This window comes from Cyprinus carpio, chromosome A23, assembly GCF_018340385.1.
Source record: "Cyprinus carpio isolate SPL01 chromosome A23, ASM1834038v1, whole genome shotgun sequence".
Classification (NCBI taxonomy): Eukaryota; Metazoa; Chordata; class Actinopteri; order Cypriniformes; family Cyprinidae; genus Cyprinus; species Cyprinus carpio.
The window spans coordinates 22,435,753-22,462,704 of record NC_056594.1 but is presented as its reverse complement, the minus strand read 5'-3'; the positions used below and the strand labels follow the sequence as shown (position 1 = coordinate 22,462,704).

The 26,952-nt window shown below is 32.5% G+C and overlaps 1 protein-coding gene across 6 annotated transcripts in view; it reads left to right on the top strand.

Moving 5' to 3' along the window:
• The window catches only part of LOC109076566 (signal peptide, CUB and EGF-like domain-containing protein 3), a 99,908-nt gene that overhangs the window by 49,064 nt on the left and 23,892 nt on the right, over window positions 1-26,952 (top strand). For 3 of the 6 annotated variants that reach the window (XM_042713624.1, XM_042713625.1, XM_042713626.1), the window contains exons 6-9: window positions 2,676-2,810; window positions 15,868-16,014; window positions 17,489-17,605; window positions 23,475-23,525. In XM_042713624.1, coding sequence (XP_042569558.1) covers window positions 2,676-2,810; window positions 15,868-16,014; window positions 17,489-17,605; window positions 23,475-23,525 — 450 coding nt within the window. The remainder of the gene's footprint in view (window positions 1-2,675; window positions 2,811-15,867; window positions 16,015-17,488; window positions 17,606-23,474; window positions 23,526-26,952) is intronic. The other 3 variants (XM_042713629.1, XM_042713627.1, XM_042713628.1) reach the window with 1 other exon arrangement.

The following is a 26,952-nucleotide window of genomic DNA, read 5'->3' as shown; positions in this document are numbered from 1 at the left end:
TTCTACGTTCCTGGCCTTTCTAATTCTGATACATTCTGTAACCACACCCACATGACTTCTGATTGGTTCAGAATCCTACACTATGCATATTAAATAAGCTATATTTTCTTCTTCTTCATTATATAAATATACATTTATTTATTGCATAAACAATGCAGGATGGAGTACAAGCCATTTGGAAAGCTATTCTTTCATTCTTTCTTTTTCATAATGTTTAATAACAAATAATTAGGACTGACAATTGACATATTTGGTCAAATTAATTATGTTTAAATAATACAAATTAAACATTAAACATATATTAATAAAAATTAAGCATATTGTTTGTTTAATCAAATTTGTATTTATTTATGTATTGATTTATTTAGTATTTATTATTATTATTACTTTATTGCTTTGAGTTCAGTTAATGTATTTGATATATATGATACACACACGCACAGAGATAGATAGATAGATAGATAGATAGATAGATAGATAGATAGATAGATAGATAGATAGATAGATAGATAGATAGATAGATAGATAGATAGATAGATAGATAGATAGATAGATAGATAGATAGATAGATAGATAGACAGATAGAATATATTTTACAAAAATATTTAATAATAAATCATTAGGACAGACAGTTGAAATTTTCGATAAAATTAATTATATATGTTCTTTAATTAATCTAATAATTTATATAATTTGTCTTTATAATGATTTGTAATTATTTTGTATTTATTATTAATTTGTATAAATTTTATTATTATTATAATTGATTTGACTTGTAATTAATCTAATTAATGATTTGTAATCATTTTTATTTATAATTTATTTGTATCAATTTTATTATTATTAATATTATTGATTTAATATTATTCAATGTGTTTATTCACAAGATATATATATTTAATTTTTTTTTTTTTTTTTTTTTTTTGGCCTTTCTAATTCTGTGACATCTGATGTGATCATGGTTCCTGCGATAATCCTGCAACACGCATAATAAGCATCCAGTATGTTCAGATTAACTATGATATTGTTTGTATTCATACAGCAATTTTACTTTCAGAAATTTAAGAATTTAACTCCATTAACCTCAATTTCCCAATTATCCAAATATGAGATTGTGTGTGTTCTTTGTTTGTGTGTGTGTGTGTGTGTGTGTGAGTGTGTGTGTGTGTGTGTATGTGTGTGTGTGTGTGAGTCAGAGTGTGTGAATGTGTGTGTGAGTGTGTGTGTGTGTGTGTGTGTGTGTGTGTGTGTGTGTTTCTGAAAAAAAGTTAGATTCCCCCTCAGTTGGGCTGAAAATGGCCTAGATTGGAAACTCTATCCCAAGGCCTCAGTGCATTGGACAAATAGACAGAAAATTAGTTTCGCATGAGGGTTTATTAAGCGTGAGCTTGTGTATACAGCAGCCTGACACTGATGCAACGTATCTGAGAGAGAGATCAGGTTGCAGTCTCATCCTCAGAGAGGCAGACGACACACAGAAATGTCTCGAATGAGAACAAACACTCACACATCTGTCAGTATGATGGGTTGTGCCCTCATAGGACACAGCTGAGTTTTAGTAGTAAGTGGGTTAAATTCAACGCAACACCTGCTGTCACTGATACTAAAGCCTCTCATCACGTGTTAGACAGAGTGAGTGCAGTCTAGTCGACTCAAACCTTCATCAGCTGCCATTTATGTTACATAAAGTATGTTTAAATCTGGACCATTTTGCATGCATGCCACTTTTACCCCACGTCCAAGTTTGTCCAAGTTCTGTTAAAACTGAGGTTTCTGTTCATTTTTTTATTTTTCAGACCAAATTATCAGCCTATGTTTAAAAGGACATTTTTTTGGCAATAGATCAAATGAGTAATTTTATATTGTATAATGTTTTATTGATTTATTTGTTTATTTATTTGTTGTTAATTTTATATGAATTCATTATTATTATTTTTTGTTAATTTATTATTATTATTATTATTTGTTAGCAGTAATATTAATAGTATTATTATTGCGTTTATTTAAATGTAAAATATATTCAATAAATATAATTAAACATAAACCAATTCAAAAATTATAACTACTATTTACAATTATAAAATATAAAACTGCTATTTATTTATCTAGTATTTATAATTATTTTAATTTAAAAACTAAATTATTATTTTTTTATTTAATTTAAATATTTATTTATTTAAAAGCAAACTTACTAAAAAAATTTTTTTAGTTTAAGTATTTATTTATTTAAATGTAAGCTTATTTACGATAACAAGTTAATTTAAAAATAACTTCAAAAATTTACAAAATAAATAAATATTCATTTAATTAAAAAAAACAATTAAATTTATCAACAAAATAAAGAATAATCCTCTATCAAATAGAACATCATTCGATTAAATAAAATACAATAATGTATTGCTGTATATATAATATAATATAATATTTATATTTCTGGCACACAATGTTGAGCATACAGCTATACATTTTAAAATAGTTGTTCTTTAATAAATTACCTTTGGGTGTAACAAAGGTATTTTAATTAAAATGTTTATTTAGAAAAAAAATTGCGAAACATTGAAGTTAGAGTTGCAAGATGTAAAGTCAGAATTGTGAGACGTAAAGGCAATTGCGAGACAAAAAGTCAGAATTGTGAGAAGATTTATAATATCTGTGTATGTCTGTGTCTCCGTCAGATGTTGACGAGTGCGCGGAAGGAAACGGCGGATGCCAGCAGATCTGTGTTAACATGATGGGGAGCTACGAGTGTCGGTGCCGCGACGGATTTCTTCTGTCTGACAACCAGCACACCTGCATCCAGAGACCCAAAGGTGACACATGATCACAACAGTCACATGCTAACATGATAACACTCTCATGCAATGTAATGAGCTCATGTGACAACCAGTGAGATTTTAACATTATTTATATACTATTTATTAATATTTTGAGTCAACTTTTATTTTTATGTGTTTAGTTTTAGTTTTAATTAAGTTTTAGTACATTTGTTATATACGTTTTTCCTCTTTCATCATAAATATTTATATTTTTTAAAAATAAAAATCAATATATTTCAACATTAAATAAAATCAAAACTGTAAAAAAAATTATTTATAAACAAAATTAAATCAAAGTTGTAAAAATAATTTTTAATTTAATATATGTAGTTAACTGGATGAACACTCATATGCAATGTGATTGGGTCATATGACAACCAGTGATATTTTAGTATTATTTTTATATTATTATGCTATATATTATGAGTTTACTTTTATTTTTATATGTAATTTTTTTTTATTGTAGTTAGATTTTTCTCATTTTTATTAGAAATATTGTTATATATATTTTTTTTGTAAATGTATTTTAGTATTTAGATGTATTTTATTTCAGTTATTAAAAACATTTTGGTTATTAAAAAAATATGAGAAAATAATATATATATATATATATAATATATATATATATATATATATATATATATATATATAATATATATATATATATATATAATATTATTTGATTGGAATATTAAAAGTTAAGATCAAAATTGTGAAAAAACTATTTAATTACAATAAATAAATAACTGGATACCACTCATATTCATATTCATATTAAAACAAAATATATTATATCATTATCATAAATAATTTTACTTTTTTATTTTTTTTTTCTGTTATTTTATTTCAGTTAGTGGTCAAAGCAACATTTCTCATTCTCATTTCAAGATTAATTTTCTTTTTCGTTTTTTTTTTCTTTTTTCTCTTTCTCAAATGCCGAAAACATTTTTAATAGTTTTAGTTTTAGGTAACAATAACAACACTGCTGATGACAATGTGGCATGCTATTCTTTCACTTGCTATATTTTTGAAACAGTAATAATCTGTATACAGTATGTACTGTGTATTATTCAGTAAATACTACGCATGTATTTCAGTCTGAACGCAGACGTTATTTCTGTGCCGTTTATGTTGTGATTTAAGAGCTGTTCTCTTCAAAGCCCAACCTCAGGAGATGCTTTTGGCCGCTGAACTCGTCAGTGTTTGTGTTTCATAAGCACACTGTTATTTGAGTGTGGATCGTATGTTTCAAACGCTGCCCCTCTGATTCAAGCCCTTTATTGTCTCTACTCTGTTGTTTTTTTTTCCCTGTTGGAAAGAGTTTGATAAATACTGTCATTAATCCCTCATATTTCATGTTAATATTAGTTTTATTGCTGCCAGATTAAAACCTCTTGGACGGAGCGTTTCAGGCAGCATAAATCCACAAGCGTACACTTCTGTTGTGATCAGCTGTGGATCTGTTTGTCACAGTTATAGTTGCAGCACAGTGTGCTTCAGATATCTGCGCTTTAAGCAGAGATGAAGTTGGACAAGCTGACAGCGAGAGTGACGTAACTCATCGTCCCGTGCGATGAGGCACTGACGGATAGCATGTATGGACGATGAGAATCACATGAGAATGAGAGGAACTGGGTGTCATTATTTGGCAATATCTGATTATTTCATGATTGGGTCTCTTCTTCAATGCAAGACTTTTAATGAATTAAATCATTAAAATGTAAAATGAAAATCAAATTATTGAGTATTAATTTTTTTTATTATATATATATATATATATATATATATATATATATATAATTTGCAATATTAATAGCAAAACTAAACTGTTTTGTCTTTTAATATTTTTTTATATATTTGTATAATATTGATAAAAATACATTAATACATTGATCTCCTTTAATTGTTTTAAAGGAAATAAACCACATTAATAGTTTATTAATCACTCTTTGTCCTTGACTGTTTTTATTTCCTGATATTATTGTATTTTTTTGTTATTATAGTATTTATTTATATTTTGAGTAGACTTTTTAAAATGTTAAATATTATAATTTTTTTTCATATATAGCTTTTTATTTTTATTTTAGTTATGTAATAATTTTGCTTTCAACATTTGTATTATAAAAAAATATATATATATTTATATTAGATTTTATTTTATTTCAGTTTTATTTATATATATTTTTGTGTTGTTTTTTTTTTCACTTAGGTTTTTTTTTTATTCGTAGCAAAATAAAGACTTTGACTGGTAGTTAAAATTTCTAATGCATAAATATTTATTTTAATTTAAAAAAATAAAATAATTTAAAACGTTTTTTAATGGTTTACCATTTGATGTCACCATTAACCAACATTAGAGAATCATGAGTATGCAAATATGTTGTTAATTATTATATTATTGAATATTAATATTACTGAAATATTAACTTTTTAATATTACTTTATCTGAATATAATTTTGTAAAATCAGTTGTTAGCTAAATTGTGACTGTTTGTCATTGTTCTGCTAGTTACTTTAAAGGTGCTGTTTGTAAGATTATGACTCTACTAAAGCATAAAAATACTATAATATGTTTGCAGATATTTAAGAAACATGCTAAGTTAACATACTTGTTTATCTGAAAAACAATGCTACAGTCAGTTATTCTCCTTTGAAAATGTGTGTTCCGGGCCAAAATGTCGATCTTTGTTTTGGTTTGTGAAACCCGCCCACTGCCAGTTTACCCAATTGTATTTCGGCACCCCGGGTTGCCAGTTGGCAGAAAACACAGCATATTTAATTTCATTCATCGTCAACTGCACTCGTTCTTGTTGGTGTCGTCAATCTGGCAACCTGCGCCTGCGTCAAGTCTGAGGAGGAGGGGCCGGGTGAAAAAAACCCTCTCTAATATTTTGAATGTGGATTGCAATACCTAGTTCAACCACTCGGTGTCAATCCTACATACAGCACCTTTAATTTCTAGTTTAAACAATTCAAAAATGTTTTCATAAATTCATAAATGCTTTAACCTCAAGGAGTTCCACAAGGAAATGCATTGATGTAAATCCATGTCTAGTTTCTCCCGCGTGCTTGTTATGTCAGTGATCTTTGTGCTTTGCTGCGCAGATGAAATCCAGACGTTTTGTTGCCTGTTTGTTTTGACTCAGTTGATACCTGCGCTGCACGGTGATGTCTGGTTGTCCTCACAAACACTTTCTTAAATAAGCGCTAAAGTCTCTCAGATGGGTGCAGAGCCAGTGGAGAATGAAACGGAGGAAATGAAGGCAGTTCGCCGCCCGAGGCTGAGCACTCATTTCATGGGAAGTACTTTCGAATCAAACAGATGAACGCTGACTGGGTGAAGCTGGAGAAAAGTGTTTCTGCTGCGTCTCTGATGCAGGATTGGGGTCGTGTGTGTCACGGACAGCAGGGAAAATGTGTCCTGCAGCTTTTGTTGTGGTTGTCAAAGGTTGTGAGTCCAATCAAGCACTACAGCGTAAACTCATCTGACGCTCTGGAGGATCTGAACTCTACCTTCGGCCTCAAATCTCGCTCAATAATCCACTGCAAACTCAGAAAATCCTCGTTTTCTGTGAAAATCACACAGTGCAGAAGTAAAATGCTCGTTAATTCCCATCGATTTTTGATTTGTCGGAAATTTTTCTCGAAGCTTAGTGACTTTTTCCTCATTTAGGTTTGTGAATAGAATTACAAAGTGAACTGATGTGTTATGTCAGTTTCTACAGGGCACATTTGGATTCGCATTTGTGCATTTGCCTGACTTTTATCCAAAGCATCCACTATGTTGATGACATGCATTTTTAATAGTTTTATAATTTTGTGCATGTTAATTTCACTGGGAAGTGAACCCATAATAATAAATAATGTTTCTTTCATTATGTTTTAACTATTAACCAGCATTAGAAAATGATAACATGCAAATATGTTGTTAAATTATTGAAACATTAATATTATTGAATATTAATATTGAAGAAATATTAACCTTTTAACATTACAATTACTTAATATTAATAATAATTTAATATTTGTATAATATTCAATAAATTATACCTATTTTATTTGGTAATTTAAAAAAATAAAATTTATGCAATTTAGCAAATTTTATGTAATAAAATTATAAAAATAATAATAATAATAATAAAAACTTAACTGGTTTTAAAGTAAATCAATCATTTTAATGTTAATTTTACTTAACATTATAATTAATATTAATTAAGATTAAGATTTGAATATATGTATGATATTAATAAAAGATTTTCAAAAGATAACAATCACATTGACTATTAGTGATAGTTTGTTTTTGATTAGCTACTTTTGTTGCTTGTTCAAATTCTTAATACATAAATGTTTCTTTAATTCAAACATTTGTATTAATTAATAACAATAATAATAATGACCACCACTAGGGAGCTATGAACATGCAAATGTGTTGTTAAATTATTAAAATATTAGTACTGTTGAATAATAATATTATTGGAATATTTTTTAATTATTATTTAATTATTTAATGTATTATATATTTATATAATATAAAATAATATTATAAAAATATAATTAATTACTTAATGATATTAACCTTTTTAATATTTCTAATTCAATATGAATAAAAAACTACCAATTAAATATAAACATTTTAATATTTAGTAATATTAATATTTAAAAACTACATAATTCCTGCATAAATGTTTCGAAATTAATAGAATAGAATATTTTTAATTGTGAGAATATAAATGTTTGATAATATGTTCTGTTATTCATTCATTCATTTGCTTGTTTTTTGTAATGTGTGAGAAGTATTAATGTTTTAATCTGATTCTGTGATTTTTAGGTTGAACTAGAGTTCAGTTCTGAGGGTGTAGTGTGTGTAGAGTAATTACTAGCACTGCAGAGTTTCACACACTCTGATGGGTTTAGTTAGTAATGCATCACAGACCCGGTTACGAGTCTCACTGCAGTTCCCGTTTTTCCCACTTTCTCACACCTGCACAGTACAAAAAGCTTTTAAAGTTCATGAGTGTCAGCCCATGTGTTTTGTGTTGCAGTGGTCTGGCAAATGATTACTTAGTAATAAAAAAACTGCTTCCTTCGTCTTAAAGTGTGGTGCATGAGTATGAACACACACACACACACACACACACACACGCATTTCTGGAGTGTGTTGTTAAGTGGATGCGTCTTCATCATTGCAGGAATGTAAAGAAATTTAGAGACATTTTGTGCTCATTTTGTGCTTTTTGATGATTTCATGTTGATGTTAAGTCACATAATCACCTGCTGATTAAAACGTCTGTGTGTTTGCAATATGAAACAGCAACTGTGGCATATTTAACTTCTGTAATGCAATGTTTTTTGAGTAAAGTAGTAGTTATACAGTATTAAAATCTGGCATAATTTGTTCTGCATGGTTTGAACTACACAGATAATCCTTCCAATCATGTGTCTTGTTGAGGAGAGGTGTACTTTCACTTTTATTAGCAATATGATTTATGATTTCACTTAGTGGACACTGAAGCTGACGGACTTGCTTTGAAGAAGGGATGCAGTCCATAAACTAAGTACATTATGATAAACCTTTCTTGCCCTGGGACATTTAATACAAAATCAACTATTATTCTTTTTGAATTAATTTTGAAATCCATTTGAGGTGATTTAAAAATTTTTGTGATAATAATTATAATATTTTATATATATATATATATATTGTCACTATTATATATATATATATATGTCCATATCCTTTATATATATACGTGTGTGTGTGTGTGTGTGTGTGTGTGTGTGTGTGGTGTGTGTGTGTGTGTGTGTGTGTGAAACAAATTATTATACGTATTTTCAAATCAATATAAAAAAATTTAAAGTTATAGTTACAGGTTTTAGTAATATAATGTACATACTATTAATAATTTGTATAGTTATTTATTAATATTTTGCATATTAGCCATTTTCAGCTTTAATAATAATATTTGAATTCATATTTACTTCATTATTATTATTTATAATAATAATAATAATAATAATAATAATAATAAAATCATCAAATAAGTTTTAGTTATGATTTTGGTTTCCAACAATAATGAAAACAAGATAAGCAAGATAAAATGTGCCACTTTCTGTTTCATAGTTTAGTAGTTTTAAGTAAGTAGTGAAAGTGCTGTGTTTATTATTTATAAACTTTTTTTTTATTGATTTATTTTTTATATTTATTTATAAATCGATGAGTAATCATGGTAAATAACTGGAATCTCACTATTGACAAAAAAAATAAATCATGATTTTTGGCATAATCAAACATTTCTGATATGCATGTTCGACTTTTTTGCACGTTGCCAATTTTCCAGCGTTTCCGAGGAAAAACACGTCTAATCTGGTCATTCCGATCGCAAAGTATTCCAGCGACGCGGGCTGGAGTTCACATCATTACGAAACCATGCGAGGATTGTTTCTGGAGCACATTCTGTACATAAAAATAAATGCATAATTGCTAGGCATCAAAGGTGCTTGTCAAATGTAATTATAGAATTTCCAGGATTCCGTGCTAAAGGCCTGCAATGACCTGAACCTCAGTCCAGCCGCTGGAAATCTAAGACTATTTAAGTTTACCTCCATCCCTGAGGTGTCAAACATCAGAGTCTTACCCTCATCAGACTGAAAAAGCCTTTGGGCTGGAAAGAGGAGGAAAGCCTGAAATGCTTTTGATTAAATGCAATTCTATAACGGAGCGTAATCAAACCGAAATGCAAATGAAATATCTGTTTTCTTCTGTTCTATACTTCTGGCCTTGTAGAATCAGATCTGCTGGTGTATTTGTTGAACAAACATAATTAAGGGTGGATAAGTGGTTTTCTGCTGTCCGGATAGATTACACTCATCCGAATGTTGTTTCTGGGTTTGGTTTCTGTGGACTTGCTTGTGGACAGCAACCATGCAGTAACCGCCGCTTTGTTTTGACTCGTTGCCGTTTATATCAACTTGTTACATTTTTTAAAGGGCTGTTATAATTGTTTAATTGTCCCTATATCTTAAATCCTTGGTTCATGTGCAGATTTTGACCTTTACACCTTTTCCAGCGGATTACAGTGACTGTCATCAGATCAGACGTGCGCTTTCAAGAGTTTTCCAAATGAACATGTTTAGGAAATAAGTTAGATAATTTGTCATTTAGCATAAAACAGGTTCTGCATTTACGGAAGTTCTGTGTCTAAATAGAGATTAAAACCTTTATTTGTGTGATTATTATTATTATTATTATTATTATTATTATTATTATTATTATTATTATTATTATTATTATTATTATATTTGTTTACTTTTTTAGTAATTTTTTTAGTCATTTTATTCCATTATTTTATTTAAAAACTATTATTAATCATGTAATATTGTTATTGGTTAAATAGTAATAATAATAATAATTTTTCATCAAAAATAAAATGCATCTAAATTAAGTTTAAAACCCATATCTGTGTGTGTGTGTGTGTGTGTGGGTGTGTGTGTGTGAGTGTGGGTGTGTGTGTGTGTGTGTGTGTGTGTGTGTGTGTGTGTGTGTGTGTGTGTGTGTGTGGTGTTCTTGTTGCTGTATTTTTTTAGTAATTTCTTGTAATATTTATTTATTTTATTTTTACTTCATTAGTTTATTTTACAAATGTTTATTTTAATTATGAATATAATATAATATAATATAATATAATATAATATAATATAATATAATATAATAATATAATATAATATAATATATATAATAAGAAACAGACACACACACACACACACACATACATATAGTTAAAATATTATTTAAACAAAGACATTACAAATAAAATATTATTCCAAAAACAAATCACACAAATTAACAGTTTTATATTTCTTTTTTTAAATAATTTTAATAATAAGATCGAAAGGTTGATCTTGGCATGCAGTCAACATTACAATTTTTTTATGTAAATACTGTTAAATGAGCACTTTAATATTGATTATGAGATCTTATATTAGATAGTAATTTATATAACATGTTTATTAGTTTTTTATTACCCATTGTGCTCTGTTCTTGGGAATCGCAGTAGACTGGCCTTAATATGGCAGGTGTTTTACAGTATTCACTCCATAAATTACATTTGATATGCTTCAGGAGCCAGTGTTGGGCTTTAATTGTTCACAGGTAGCAGTATTTACTTCATGTGTTAACCAGTGAACGGAGGCTGCAGCGGCAATATGTTATCTTTATTTGCTCTTTTCTTTGCGTTCTAGCTGCATAAAAGATCAATCAGGACATACAAAATATTCTGTGCCGTTGAACGTACTTTGATATGGCCTTTTATGTTTGTTTGGAAACAACTCTGTATTACACAATGCACACAAAACGCTCCACTGGTTTGCTGTTTGGCTTGTGGAAAAAAGCATGTCAGTAAAAGAAGTCTGTATGGTTCATGGAACGTGAGAAGAGAGTGTTTACACATCAGCCAACAACCAATCAGTGCGGCTTTTCACTGCGGCAAACCTTCCAGAAAGGTGCTAAAAACATGAAGATTACTCTGTCAGATAGCCACAGATCCTTGTTATTGTTGGCAAAACAATCTGAGACCCGGATCTGAGATTCCTGAAGAGATCACTTTGATATCACTGTGATGGTTTTGCCTTTCTTTGTATGAAAAAAATATGCCTCCTGGTAATATATTGCAGAGTTTCCAAAGAGAAGAACAGAGCTGCTCTGAGATCAGTTAAAGGAAAAGCCATCATTGGATCAGGTATAAAATATTTTGGCTAATATGATTAGATTTTTAACTACCAATCAGCTCCATTTATTATACTACAGTGTTTAAATCCATTCACTAGATTTCCTTCCAAATTTTGCGATTCTGCATCATTTGCCATGTAATTTGCAAAAAAAAAAAAAAAAGTATAAAGATATTGATATAATGATGAAGAAGCATGCATGAAAGAGAAAATAATGTGCAGGATGTGCTCAATGTTGTAAAGAGTTACTAAAGGGATCCCTGTTTTTATGTTAAATAGTTTAGCAATTTCTTCACTTGCTCAGCAATGGATGCTCTGCAGTGAATGGGTGCCGTCAAACAGCTAATAAAAATTATCATAATAATCCACAAGTAATCCACACCCCTCCAGTACATAAATTAACATCAAGACGTTTTAACTTCAAACTGTTGATTACGACTAAACTATGAGTCCATAATCCAAAATAACGCTTCCTCCAGTAAAACAAAAAAGTCTATCTCCTGTTGTTTTGACTTGTAAACGGTGCTTGATCTCTCACATGATTCAGAGGAGACGACTTTTTCACTGCATTTTTTTGTTAGTTTTTATTCTGTCATGTATGACTTTTGGACATCTAATATGGTAACAAATTTCTGTAAAATTCTACAAATTACTGCTTCAAAATCAGTGATTCTGATAGAAAAAAAGAAAGAAAAAAAAGAACTTTTTATGCAGAAAATGTGAACAAAAATAGTGCAGATACTGTCCAGGCCTGAGTCATTTATCTTTTGAATCATTTCCAGTAACTGAACAGAACAGAGTCAGTCTTGAGATATTTGTTTCAGGTCTTTGACACATTACTGTTTAAATCCATTCTGTAGACTTCCCTCCCATTTTATTCAGAAAATGGGAACAAAAAGTTGTGCAGATTACGTCTGGATCTTATAACGACATAAAAATGCCCCCGAATCACTGAATCAGTGATCATTTGAATAATTCTCACTAACTGAACAGTAAAGAGTCGATCATATTTTTCAGCCTTAAGTTCAGTGTACTTCCACTCAACCAAAGTAATGTTAAAATTGGCAATTCAACAGTTAAACTTTGATGTGTCGTTTAATTATCTGATGCACTCTCTTTAAGTCTTATAATTACAGTAATTCAATCATGATGTAAGATGCATTATTTTAGAGTATTTAATGTTCTATAGTGAACCATGAAAATCCTTTGGAGCGTGTGCATTATAATCGTTTGATCTGGGAAAATTGAATTAAATGTTGTTTTAGTGCTCCACCGCTAAATCCTCTTCATTTCGTCTCAAACTTACATCTCTGGCCGTCTTTCAATAAAGTGTCTTGGTGTGTATAGATGTGTTTAACAGGCTTGTATTTGTTTTAACAGGCCGGGCGTGATAGTGCAGACCCTAATCGCCCACTTTTTTATTCCCTTTAAATGGCTTTCCCATCGTTTTTCCAATCGCTTGTGTTAATTTCTCCCTATTTCTGATCATTCAGCTCCATTTTTTTAAGTTGGGAGTCTCGGGAGAGATTAGAATAACGCTCGTAATGATAAAAACGGCAGGAATTTGTCAGGGAGTTTCAGGCCGGCCTCAGAGGGTGGGCTACACCTCGGCCTGGAAAAAAGGCTCATTGTATCAGCACTTGAGCATTTCACTGCTCTTTTGGGTCCGTTTCTTAGCCCGAACCTGACCCGGCCGTGATGAATGGGTCTGCAGTCCTGAGTAGAGAGGCTCTCTAGTCGACCCTCGGTAAGTGATATGATTCGCTCTCTCTGGACTGTTTTTGAACTTGAATATGATTTACGTCTCATTTTTTGAGGTTAGCATCAAGTGAATTGCACATTTTATAAATCTTGTTCCAAAGCTTCTTTCTCAGTTTGCTCTGATTGCTCCCATAAAGGCCGTTTAAAAGACTTCTCAACACAAGCATTGTCAGTGTTGGGGAAGTTACTCTACTTGATCTTAAGTTAAAGTAGTTAAGTTACAGTCAAGCTACCCTTCTGAAAAAGAAGCTAGCGACACTACAAGTTACTACCAAAAAGTAGCAAGCTACATTGAAACTTTTTTTCACGACGTATATAACAAATGAATAAGGGTTAATGAGGAATGTTTTAAGTAAAATATTTGCTATTTAAAACAACAATGCTATACAATTATGATGTCAAATACTTAATTGAGAGTATATATTTTGCAATTGAAATTATTTGTCACAATTCTGACCTTTTTCTCAGAATTATGAGAAAAAACTGAAACCTTTTTTTTTATCCTGTGGCAGGATAAAACAGTTATGGTGCTTCATATTTTTGTGAAAATTGTGATTTTTGAAAGTTTGAGTCAAAAAGAATATAATTTATTTGAAAGAGAAACTTTTTGTTACATTATAAATGTCTTTGCTGTTACTTTTGATCAGTTTAATGCATGCTTGCCCAATTAAAATATTAATTTCTTGAAAAAATAAAATAAAATCATACTGACCCCAAACTTACTGAAATATTTGCCTGATCTCCATTTCAGTACTTATGCATAAAAATAGTACATTATCATTTTAAATAATTTGTGCATAACCGAAATAATATTAATGAGAGAAGCCTTTGCAATTTCATGGCATCACACTTCATTAACTTACTGTATGTGCAAATGATAGACATTGTCATACTCATCAAATAAAAAATGCATGCCATTTGAAATATCCCATAATTGACTGTGTTTTGAAAGGTTAGTAACAAAAAGTTGAAATTATTGAATTCTGTTCCCAGACAGCAAGCAGTTTCGGCCCAGATCCGGCCCACATCTGGCCCGCGTGAAATCGCATCTGGCTACAATTTAACCACTTAATACACTAGCCACAAAATAAACCTACAGCAACCTTAATCACACAAACACTTTTTTTGCCATTATTTAAAGGTGCAGTGAGCGATTTCCGAGAAACACTGTTGATATTTGAAATCACCAAAACAAACATGCCCCTACCCAAAAGGATCTTGATAGCCCCGCCCCCAAAGTCATGAACATGCTATACAACTCCAACAACTCCCCACAAAAAGAATTAAAAAAAACAAAACAGTTTAACACAATACTTTAATAGGATTGCAAAAAATAAAGCAGTTTTACAGAAGATTAGAGTTTTGTTCAATTAACTTAAAGCACTCCTTTTGATGTGTCCTTTTTAGGCAATGTTTTATGTAGTTTAATGTAGTTTTTTTAATTAAATCTAAAAATAAAAATGTCAAAATATTTAATGCATGATTTTTTATTTATTATACCATTACTAATTAGCTTAATTTGTAGTAGTTAGGTATTTAAATAATTAACCCTACTAGGCTGTTGGTGTCTGGGCTCATTTATGTATTTATTTAATTTTAAATGACATGAGACTTTGTGACTTCCTACACTTGCTATACTTCATAGTCAATTTATAATATAATATATTCTAATATATCATACTAGTTTTTAAAATATTATAATTTCACATTCTTTGCTAAATAGGAGTATGCAATAAACAGTACCAAGATGACATTTAGAACATTGCTGTTATTTTTCCATTTAATTTTTCATTGCTTTCATGAACAAATAATTTTATCTTGACATGTTTTTCCTGTAAAGTTTATTTCTTGAGGTTTGGCTGCATATATAAGTGACACCTTTCAGATAAATGTGATATAAGCTGTTTTCTCATATAACCTTGGATACAGATGCTTCCTCCAGCTCCCCAAGGCTCTTTCTGCTGCTTTCCCAGGGTCCCGCGGGTCTGTTGACACAGATGCGTCCTGGGGTCTGAAGTCAGTGGGGTGCTTTCATTCTCCTCTTAGTTCAAACACTGCTGAACATGATTCTGATCTGGGGTCAGGCAAAGAAATCAACGCTCACCCGGGTCTGGGCTGTTTCTCTGGTTCTTAACGACTGGTACTTTTCTCACTGAGCAGAACCAGACATTTAAACACTCTTAAACAGAGCTGTGAATCTTGTATGTGCTGCAAGCCAAACTTGTATGTATATTTTAATATACTGTAAGTTCACAGGTATGTTTGTGTACTGTATGTGTGTATATTTAGGTTCAGATTTGTGGGTAAACTGAAGGAAATCCCAAAGCTACTGTTCCTGAGAGTAACTTAAATGTTTCCTTACCGGAAGTGTCAAAAGTTAAAAAAAGTATTTTAAAATTAAAAATTTTGAATGAAGTCAATCAGAATGTATTTCATTTTTAATATGCATATTCTCTACTGTTCAAAAGTTTGGGGTCAGTAATATTTTTTTAGGAAAGAAATGAACTTAAATAAAACTTTTATTCATCAAGCTTGGATGTTTTCTTCTTTCTTCATATTTCCGCAGTGCGTTTTAATGGAACTAAAGACGTGCCCACCTGCATGGATAAAAATCATGGCTGTGCCCACATTTGCAGAGAGACGCCCAAAGGAAGCATCGCCTGTGAGTGCAGACCTGGATTTCAGCTCACCAAGAACAGCCGTGACTGTAAATGTGAGTCAAATCAATGTTTATCAGCAAGAGATATTACATACTCTCCATGGGAATAATAGAAGCATTTGAGGGATGCTTTTCCATGGTGCTTTTCAATGGATGGATGGATGGATGATTGGATACAAAAATGGATGGGTGGATGTACAGAATGGTGGATGGATGGATGGATGGATGGATGGATGGAGGATGGATGAATGGATGAATGGAAAGAATGATGGATGGATGATTGGATAGAACAATGGATGGATGGATGTACAGAATGATGGATGAATGAATGAATGAATGAATGAATGAATGAATGAATGAATGAATGATGGATGGTTGATGGATACAATGATGGATGATGGATGGATGGATGGATGGATGATGGATGGATGGATGAGGATGGATGGATGGATGGATGGATGGTTGAATGGATGGATGATGATGGATGGTTGAATGGATGATGGATGGATGGATGGGTGGATGGATGATAGAACGATGGATGGATGCATGGATGGATGGATCGATGGATGGATGTACGGATGGACAGTACGTTGGATGGATGGATGGATGGATGGATGGAAAGAATGATGGATGGATGATTGGATAGAACAATGGATGGATGGATGTACAGAATGATGGATGGATGGATGATGAATGAATGAATGAATGAATGAATGAATGAATGGATGGATGGATGGATGGATGGATGGATGGACAGAATGATGGATGGATGGATGGATGGATGGATGGGCAGATGGATGGATGGATGGGCAGATGGATGGATGGATGAATGGATCAGAATAATGATTGTATGAATGATTGAATGAATGAATATAAGGATGGATGGATGGATGGATGTACGGATGGACAGTACGTTGGATGGATGGATGGATGGATGGATGGATGGATGGACAGAATGATGGATGGATGGATGGATGGATGGATGGATGGATGAATGGATTGGCAGAATGATGGTTGGATGGATGGATGGATGGATCGATGGATGGATGGATGGATCGATGGATGGATGTACGGATGGACAGTACGTTGGATGGATGGATGGATGGATGGATGGATGGATGGATGGATGGAAAGAATGATGGATGGATGATTGGATAGAACAATGGATGGATAGATGCATGCAAGGATGGATGGACAGAATGATGGATGGATGGATGAATGAATGGATGGACAGAACGATGGATGGATGGATGGATGGATGGAAGGATATAATGATGGATAGATAAATGGATGTATGGATGGATGGATTAATGATTGGATTGACAGAACAATGGATGGATGGATGGAACGATGGATGGATCAACAGATGGACAGAATGATAGATAGATGGACAGAATGATAGATAGATTTAATTACAGCAATGAGAGCTTGGGAGAAAATGTGCTTGATTGATTGCCATATAAAATAATACATATGGATGGAACTGGTTAATGATCTCTAATCTCTCACGCTGTTGTTTCCGGTTTAGTGACGTGTAACTATGGTAACGGCGGCTGTCAGCACATCTGTGAGGAGATGGACCACGGGCCCAGATGTTCATGTCACATGAAGTTTGCGCTTCACTCGGATGGGAAGACCTGTGTAGGTGAGCTCTCTCTACACCACACCACTCCACCTGGCCAGCTGCTGCAAAGGAAAATGTAAAAACTAGATGACTAGGTTACTAGATGATAAAAAATAAGGGCGATCGGTGACGTCAACCAAAAGGAAAATAGTTTTAGATATTATTAAGTTTTGATGAAAGATTATGAAGATCATATACAAATAATGTGCACTAATACATTTTTTAAGGATTTATTTAGTACACAGGGTTGGTTTTGATTTCACATTGACGTCCTAGTGAACTCCAGACATTGTTAAAGCAAAAGCGTTGGGTTTAAGAGACTTCTGATGGAAACTCTGAATGTAATATTCTGTGAAGTCCAGAGTTTGGCTTGATTTTATGAGGTGGAACCAAACCTCAGAGTTTCACTCGACGGTCAGAACATACAGTGAGAAACGACTGTTCTGTGCATCTCTGGTGTTTTACAGTGAGCACATTGTCCTTTAGCTACGCGTCATTTACATTCATATGTTAGTGTTTCCATTAGTCTAGTCATGGAGGAGGATTTACAGGCGTCGGGCGAGCTCTGAACTGAAAGTTGAACGCAAAAAGACACTTACGCATGACATATGAACTTGATGTATTTGACCATATATCAAACTTAGGAAGTCAAGATCACTGAATGTGAAGAGTTATGTGCTTTCCTGCTCTAGTCATCTTTTTTTCTGTTTAACCTTGCTTGCTTGATTCTCTGAACACATTACCCTTCAACTTTACATGTTATTAAAAAACACTGATCGGTCATAATGCTGTTTAAAGCTGCAGTGTGTAATTTATGAGCCATTAGTATCACCAAACGAATTTGCAAAAATAAAGATGGTTTCTTTAAAGTGGTATCTGCATAGTAAGCACTATTTTAGTGCTTACTATGCCAAAAATGACACACAGCAGCTTTATGACCTGAATAATAAGTGTGTGTATGTGTGTGCCAATCACAGCTGTTCTGTGCACCTCTTTTGCCAATCACAGCTTTGCTTTGCATTACTACAACCAATCACAGCAGGCCTCTGTATTACTGAGCCGTGAGCAACCCACAGCAGACTTGTATCTGTTTAAGTCTGAATTACATGTGCTGCTAAATATTAATTTCTAAGAAAAAACAAAACAAATTTAATGATGATTAATTGGTATGTATTTTCAGTGCTGTCAATTGATTAATCGCGATTAATCACATCCAAAATAAAAGTTTTTGTTTACATAATATATGTGTGTATACTGTGTATATTTATTATGTATATATAAATACAAACACATACGGTGTATATTTTGAAAAATTTGTTTATACATCTCTATATTCATTTTCTTTTATTTAATATTATTAATAAATATATATAATATATAAACATAACATTTTTTTCTTAAATATATACATGTATGTGTCTGTATTTATATATGCAAAATAAACATACACAGTACACACAAAAACATAATTAAAAAAAAACTTTTAATCCTTTAAATGCCCGTTTAATTATAACTTTGCTGTCTCTTATTTTTAAATAATACACATTGTTTATAAATGTTTAAGATTTAAAAAATATTTTAATACACATTTTATATAAATATAAAAAATTAAAAAAACACTCTTTGGGGAGTTGTAATATTTATTTTTTATTTATTTATTAATATTTAGTTTTTCTCTCTCCCCTTCTCTTTTTTGGGGAGTTGTAATATGATCTGGATATTTGTTGTGAGAATCACCCATTTGTTTTTGTTTTTTATGCAAAAAAATAATATTTAAAACTTTGTCGTTCAGTCACTCTGAACTAAAATGCCAGTCAATGACAGAAACTGATTCTCATAAGAAAAAGACACTTTTTATCTTTTTTTTTTTTTGTATGGTGAAGCTGAAAACAGATCTTGGGAGCGTCGACCGTAATAGTTGGAAAAGTCGTAAAACAAATGGACCCGCAGACTTCAGGATGGCATTATGAATCCTTAAGTTAGCAACCGGCTTCACATCCGGCCAATCCAAACAGAAACAAACATAAACACGCTCTTGAAGAATATCAGGGACCTTGTTTCCCGAGCGAACGGCGGATAGTTTGGCTTCTGATGCATTTTTTTTTGCACGCCTCTTTTACTCTGGATCCAGCTCTTATGTCAAGGTCTCACTCAGACGCCCTATTATTACCCCTCTGTTCCCCCCGAAACCTGCCAGCAGCACCGCAAATGAGACGTCTGGCTTGTCTGACGGCCCCCGAAGACAAAACCAAGCGCTCTGCTGAGTAAAGCGCAGGCCGCAAAGGCCAGAGAGCTGCAGTGAATCTGTCAGGGTCACACATTTCCCCCCACAGGAATCCAGATCGAGCTGCTTGCCCAAGGCTGGGCTGCGGTCCCCGGGGCGCTCTCTCACAAGCTCTAATAGGCCAGAAAGCCACAATAAAACAAGCTGAACTTATTAATAAGCCCCTGTTGAGGGATGGACTGGAGTCACAGAGTAATTGATGTGGCCTACCCACAATCCCTGAGGAGATGGAAGATAAGAGAAGGTGAGAAGAGAGGCTGGATGGATGGATGTTTCTTCAGCAGCAGGCACTTTTATGTCCCGGAGGTTGAGTTTTAGAAAACAGTCATTTAAAACATGAAAGTCAGATTTAAACTTTCTGGGAAACTTTTTACTGCATGCCTTTATTATTATTATTATTTTTATTTTTTTTTTGCTACTTATTTGCAACCTATTAAATGCAATAGTAAAATATATGGTATTAAAAAAAGTATACTGTATGTCTATATACTTGAAGTATGTTGTTTTTGAATCTTTTCTGCTCACCAAGACTACATTTACTTGATCAAAAATACAATAAAAACAGCAAAATTGCAAAATATTATTACTATTTAAAATAGCTCTCTTATATTTCAATATATTTTGAAATATAATTTATTTCTCTGATGCAAAGCTGAATTGTCAGCATCATTACTGCACAGTCTTCCGTGTAAATCTCTTTACTGTGAAATCTCTTTACAAATGTCTTTAATTACTTGTAATCAGTTTAATTCTGAATAAAATGTTTTATTAACTTTAAATTTATTAACTTCATTCATTAAAAAAATTGTATACATGTATATACAATCTATAATAGTAATGATAATAGTTATTAAATTAAATATAAAAAATAATAATTATTATCATCAAATAATTATTAAATAATACTTTTAATTATAATATAATTAATAATACTATTAAAATATTAAATATTATTATTAAAAAGTATTATATTATAAATATATGTAAATAATATAAATATTGTTATGAATGAATAAATAAATATTGTTATAAATTTATTAGATTTGTTAAAATGTATTTTTAGATCTATTATAATTTTTATTATATTGTATTAGGAGTAAGAATTCAAAGAAAATAAAAATTCTTCCATGTTGGTAACTGTAAGTCGACAAAGTACTTCAACTGGTCAGAGTGTATATTAGAGAGTTTATTTTCTAAACGTCTGCACGGCCAAAACTGTCCAAGTTAAAGAAACATTTAGCACAAGCTTTCATTTTTAACTCTTTTTTAAGTCTTGCCATCTCACTGTGTTTTTCCCCCTTGCTTTGTTTACAGCATATTAAGAATAAAAGAGTTCAGAGGACCAGATGTAGCATGTGTTAAAGACTTTTTCAGATGCCATTGGAGTGATTTGGTCAGTGACTGGAGTCTGACCAACACTTGGAAGTGTAGAAGTAGGATTCGCCCTGACAGCAGAAATAGCTCAGCGTTTGCATCAATGAATCAGATCACCTGTATTTTTGTTAGTCAGACCTCATTAATGCAATAGGATCCTTATGAACTATTTAGCTCAGAATAGTTTCTAAGTGATCTCTGCTGATTTTTTAGCCGAACATCCTTTGATTCGCAGCTCTGCGCAATAGCTCTCGGACTTTAATCTCGCAATGGCACATTGGTAGAGTAAAATCAATCCATCTGATCTCACTGGGTGGCTTTTGTGTTCCTTGAGCTACTTCATCTATTCTCTTCCCCTCTCTCTTTATCCCCACTGACTGCTTTTCTCCAGTGGTGATGGATTTCAGTTGCTCTGATTACTTTTGCACTTTATATGGCTTTCATCATTCTCAATCTGTCACTGATGATTCGCTTTGACAAACGGGTTTGGTTTGAAACCGCACATTGAGCGGAAGGGATGACAATAAAACAAACACTATCACACATCTACAAGTATTGGCAAAAAATACCTGAAGAGAGCAATGCGTTAGCATTCCCATACATCTCAGTGGCAGTTTCAGTCGTACATGGTCCTATGTGGTGAAGAAATTGGATGCTGGTAAATACTATAATATAATGAAATATTTGAGGATTATATGTTATTTGTGCACAATTTTATTCAGTCAGGAAACACAATTACTTTTGAATGGTCGTCAGTGGATAATTATGCTCTTTGTAGCTAGATCATATCTGTATATTTTAATAATTTTCCAGTTTACAGTATGTGATTCTGAATGGCAATTCATTGATTTGGTTTGTTTTTACCAAACGCCACAATTCAAATACTTCTGAGATAATTGAACTGCACTCAAACGTTTGGAATCATTACGATTTTTAAATATATTTTTAAAGGAAATCTTTTGTGCTCACCAAGGTTGCATTTATTTATTTTAAAAAAAATACAGTAAAAACACTAATACTGTGAAAAGTTATTACAATTTCAAATAACTGTTTAACATTTTAATATATTTTAATGTGTAATTTATTGCAGTGATCTAAGCTGAATTTTTTCAGCATCATTACTCCAGTCTTCAGTGTCACATGATCCATCAGAAATCATTTGAATATGCTGATTTGCTGCTCAAGAAACATTTCCGATTCTTATCTATATATAATATGTTTTGTGGAAACAGTCGTATGTCTTCGATGCAAAGTTATGCTTTGAGCCTTTCTCTTTGCTGCAAGTAGTAAGTGCTGCTCACTTTCCAGTGGAATTCACTCTTAATATATCCAGACAGAATGTGAAAACGCTAACAGCTAACACCTAACCGCTAAGTGTTTTTCCACACGCGTCCAGGCATCTTCATGTGATCCTACAATCAAACGACATACCCAGGCCCTCCGCATAAGCCAGCGGATTTGCACGAACATTTCCGTAGAAGTAAGACACTTAGCAAACAAAAGCGTTGTGGAGATTCTTAGCCTGAGAGAGATGCTAATTGGAAACAGATGCTCACATCTGGCTGGTACACACAATCCCCAGGCATCATATTGTTTAAAACCATTTGTTTCATAAGCAGTTCAGTGTTGCACCTTTCGTTCTGCAGGCTTTGTTACTTGGTAGTTTTTTAAACTCAGAAGTCACAGCGCAGGTAAGTGATTGAAAGTCTTCAGTGAACTGCAGTGGGAATCATTGCCACAGTTTATCTCTGCATGACACCAATTCACGCCTTCTTACTCATTTCGAATGTTTACCCTGAAGGTTGTAGTCAAATTCACTCACACTAACCGGTCTGCATCTATCTGCTCAGTGTTGAGAGTGTTGTCTTGTCGATGCATGAGAAGACTAACACTCTGCCTTGTTGCTCTCTGTACGAAAGTGTACGAAACTGATTTAAAACTATGTTAAACACCATGTTGGACTGCTCAGGCTCACCTAGTTTAACAGTTTAAGGGGCTCTAAACCAGCTTAAACCAATTTCAATTAGTACACGACTTTGGGTTGGTTTAAGCTGGCCTTTTGACAGGGAGTTTATGAACTAAATTGCTCTTGTAGCCTCATAAAAGGGTCAGTTTGTGTACTAGGGCAACTAAAAACACGAATTTGACTGGCCAGGGTGTTTTATACAGTTTATAAAGTCAATCTTGGAAGACTAAGCAGTGTTTTTGTAATGTGTGTGTATGTGTATGCAGAGGAAAGAAGTACCCCACATCGGCCACTGCAGCCAGAGCTGTTACCCAATGGTAAATATGACCATTTCTCTAGCTTGATTCCTATTGGCTACTTCTTTCAATAGTGGGCGTGGTTATGCTGGAACTCTTACTAACCATTATTGCACCAATAGCACCAATTCTTGGCTTACATTAAAATGATTTACCCAAAGGTAAAGAAGTCAGTTTCTCTAGCTTGCTTCATATTGGCTACTTTATAAAATAGTGGATGTGATTATTCTGGAACTCTTAATAACCTTTATTGCACCGATTGCACTAATGCTTGGCTATTTTCCACGTTCTGGCAAGTCAGGAGATCACCACAATGCAATTTTCGCCCATTAAAATGGCTTACCCAATGGTAAATAAGTAAATGTTTTCTAGCTTGCTTCCTATTGGCTACTTCTTGCAATAGAGGGTGTGGTTATGCTGGAACTCTTACTAACCTTTATCGCACCAGTTCTTGGCAGATTTCTCCATTATGGCATGACAGGAGACCACCACTATGCCATTAACCCCCATTAAAATGGTTAACCAAAAATATAAAATATGAACATTTTTCTGGGTTGATTCCTATTGGCTTCTTTTCATAGTGGGTGTGGTTATGCTGGAACCCTTACTATTGCAACAGTTATTGGCCAGTATCTCCATTCTGGCAAGCCAGGAGATCACCACAATGCCATTTACTCCCATTAAAATGGTTTACCCAATGGTAAATAAGTCAAATTCTCTAGCTTGCTTCTTATTGGCTACTTCTTTCAATAGTGGGCGTGGTTATGCGTGAACTCTTACTATTTTTTATTGCACCAATTCCAACATTTGCACCAATTCTTGGCCAATTCTTCATTCTGGCAAGTCAGGAGACCACCACAATGCAATTTACCCCGATTAAAATGGTTTTCCTCTCGAACTGTATGAATGAAACCTTGCCTGCAACGTCCTGATTGGGGAACCACCCATTCTCTAATCAGAAAGTATGTCTAATGAGGGTTTAACAATGAAGTCGCTGCAGTCTCCTATGACTCTTTTTGTGATAAAGGGAAAATGGGTCTGATTTGGCCCAAACACTTTGACCTGGGATAAATTCTTGTAATGGAATTCAATTGAACTTGCTATAACACGTCCCCATACTTTGTTTTACAAACTGTATCACGCATGACTTGAAATTGTTAAAGCGTTTTGTTTTGGGTGCACACATTTGATTGCACAGGGCTCTGAGATCATAAAGGAAACTGATCGGTTCTGACAATAAATCTGCATGCTGGCTATCGGTGAAACGCACTTGTCTTGGGATTTCGTTTATTCGGCCTGAAATAAGCGCACAGCAAATACACCAAATCCCAAAGACAACCTTTGTCCCAGTACCAAAAACATGTCTCACGTTGTTTCTCTTTCCGTCAGCTCATGCAATTTTCTCGCCTTGGAAAGCATTGGTGTTTTTGAAAAATTAGCTTGTTTGCACGACAACCTTTTAACATCAGAGCAGATTTAATGGGGACCGATGTGTTTGGTCGAGGCTGAGAGAGACCTGTGCCAACAGCTGTCATATTTACCAAATAGCTCTACCTCTGGCGGCATGTTCCCAACTTGTTCCAACCCTTTCAGAAACTAATTGTGCCAACATTTACAATTCTGTGCAGATTCCTAGCTGAATGTTGGTGGATGGTTTTGTTTAAGTAAGGTGAAATGTCCAATTACAGTGATGGCGGTGCAAACATGCCAACAGAGTCTAAGGTTCACATGTATTATAGCACAAAATACACATGCAAATCAGATGGAGACTTTTTTTTTAACCGCTGTCTTTTTCTGTTAAAGTTTCAGTCAGAATTGCAGGAACGAGGGCAGGTGTGATGATCCGATCTCTTGGGAAGCCATTAGATGACCTAATTGCAATTAATTTAGAGTAGTCTAGAATTTTGCCTCGGTAGAAAATCTTTCTCCCTGAATTTTCCTTGGAGGTGGTTTTACATTAGCAACTGGCCTTCTGGGTACTAGTTAATGAGTGTGTTTTCCCACTCTTAACATTTAACTCCTCTCAAAGAGTGTGGTATAGAAAAGTTTATGGAGATAATGGTTGCATTAAGTGTTGGGATACGACCAAAGCCGAGTGAAAAGGGGTTTGAACAGGTCTCGGCATGCACAGGTGCCTCAAAAAACAGCTGCTGTTTTGTCTGTGTTGCCCGAGGACTGTATTAGATGCTTGATGTTTGAAGTGCATGTTTTAAGTCTGCAGAGAAGGTCTTAACATAGCTTATTTGTAGCCCTCTCCTCCGAGAGGAGACTGATATCTTTGGCAGCGGACATCATTCTGAAGCTACTGTTTAGCTGGAATGATAATTGTATCTCGATTAGGTCTACTTGGGTGCTAAAGCTGTAGTTTTATATTTTGTTAAGAGCATTTAAATGGTGCTTTACCCCGAAAAAAATTCCGATTTAACTTTACAACTTTCCCAACAACTTCTAAACCACTTCCTAATCCCCTCCAGTTTGTTAAAAATAAAAACAAAAATAAAAAAAGTAAAAAAAAAGTTATTGTAGACAGAGTTATTCTGTAGAGTTTTGTTAATATTTAGAGAATTCAATAATTTATATATATATTTACATTTTTAGTTTTTGGTTAAATTATTATAATTATTTTTTTATATATATATATTTTTAATATAAAATTTTTAAGACTATTAAAAAGTATATATATATATATATATATATATATATATATATATATATATATATATATGTTAAACTGGTTACAATGATTTGAGATATTCTCCACAACTAATTATGAGCTGTTTTAATGTTAATGAATCATTTTATGGTTAAACTGGTTACAATGATTTGAGATATTCTCCACAGCTTTGTCCAGTATTTTTTATGTATTTAATATATTTTTTAGAACATTGAAATGTAATTATGAGCTGTTTTAATGTTAATGAATCATTGTGAATATATTTTTTAGAACATTGAAATGTAATTATGAGCTGTTTTAATGTTAATGAATCGTTTCATGGTAAAACTGATTACAGTGATTTACTGCAGAAGATATTCTGTAGAACTTTGTCCAGCAAATATTTACTTGTCTTTTTATTACCTGTCTTTTTTATTGATTGATTGATTATTAAATTTTATATATATACATTTTACATTTTATATATATATATATATATATATATATATATATATATATATATATATATATATATATATATATATATATATATATATAAAAATTTTAATTTCAGAGTATTAACATGTAAGGACATGATATGCATGCAATTATAAGCTTTTTTAATGTTAATGAATAGTTTTATGGTAAAACTGATTACAGTTATTTACTATGAGTTATTCTGCAGAGCTTTATGCAGTAAATCTTTAGAGAATTTAATTTAATAATTTATTATTATTGTTGATATTGTTATTTTAGGTTAGTTTTATTTATTTTTTAAGTTTAGCAATTTTTTAG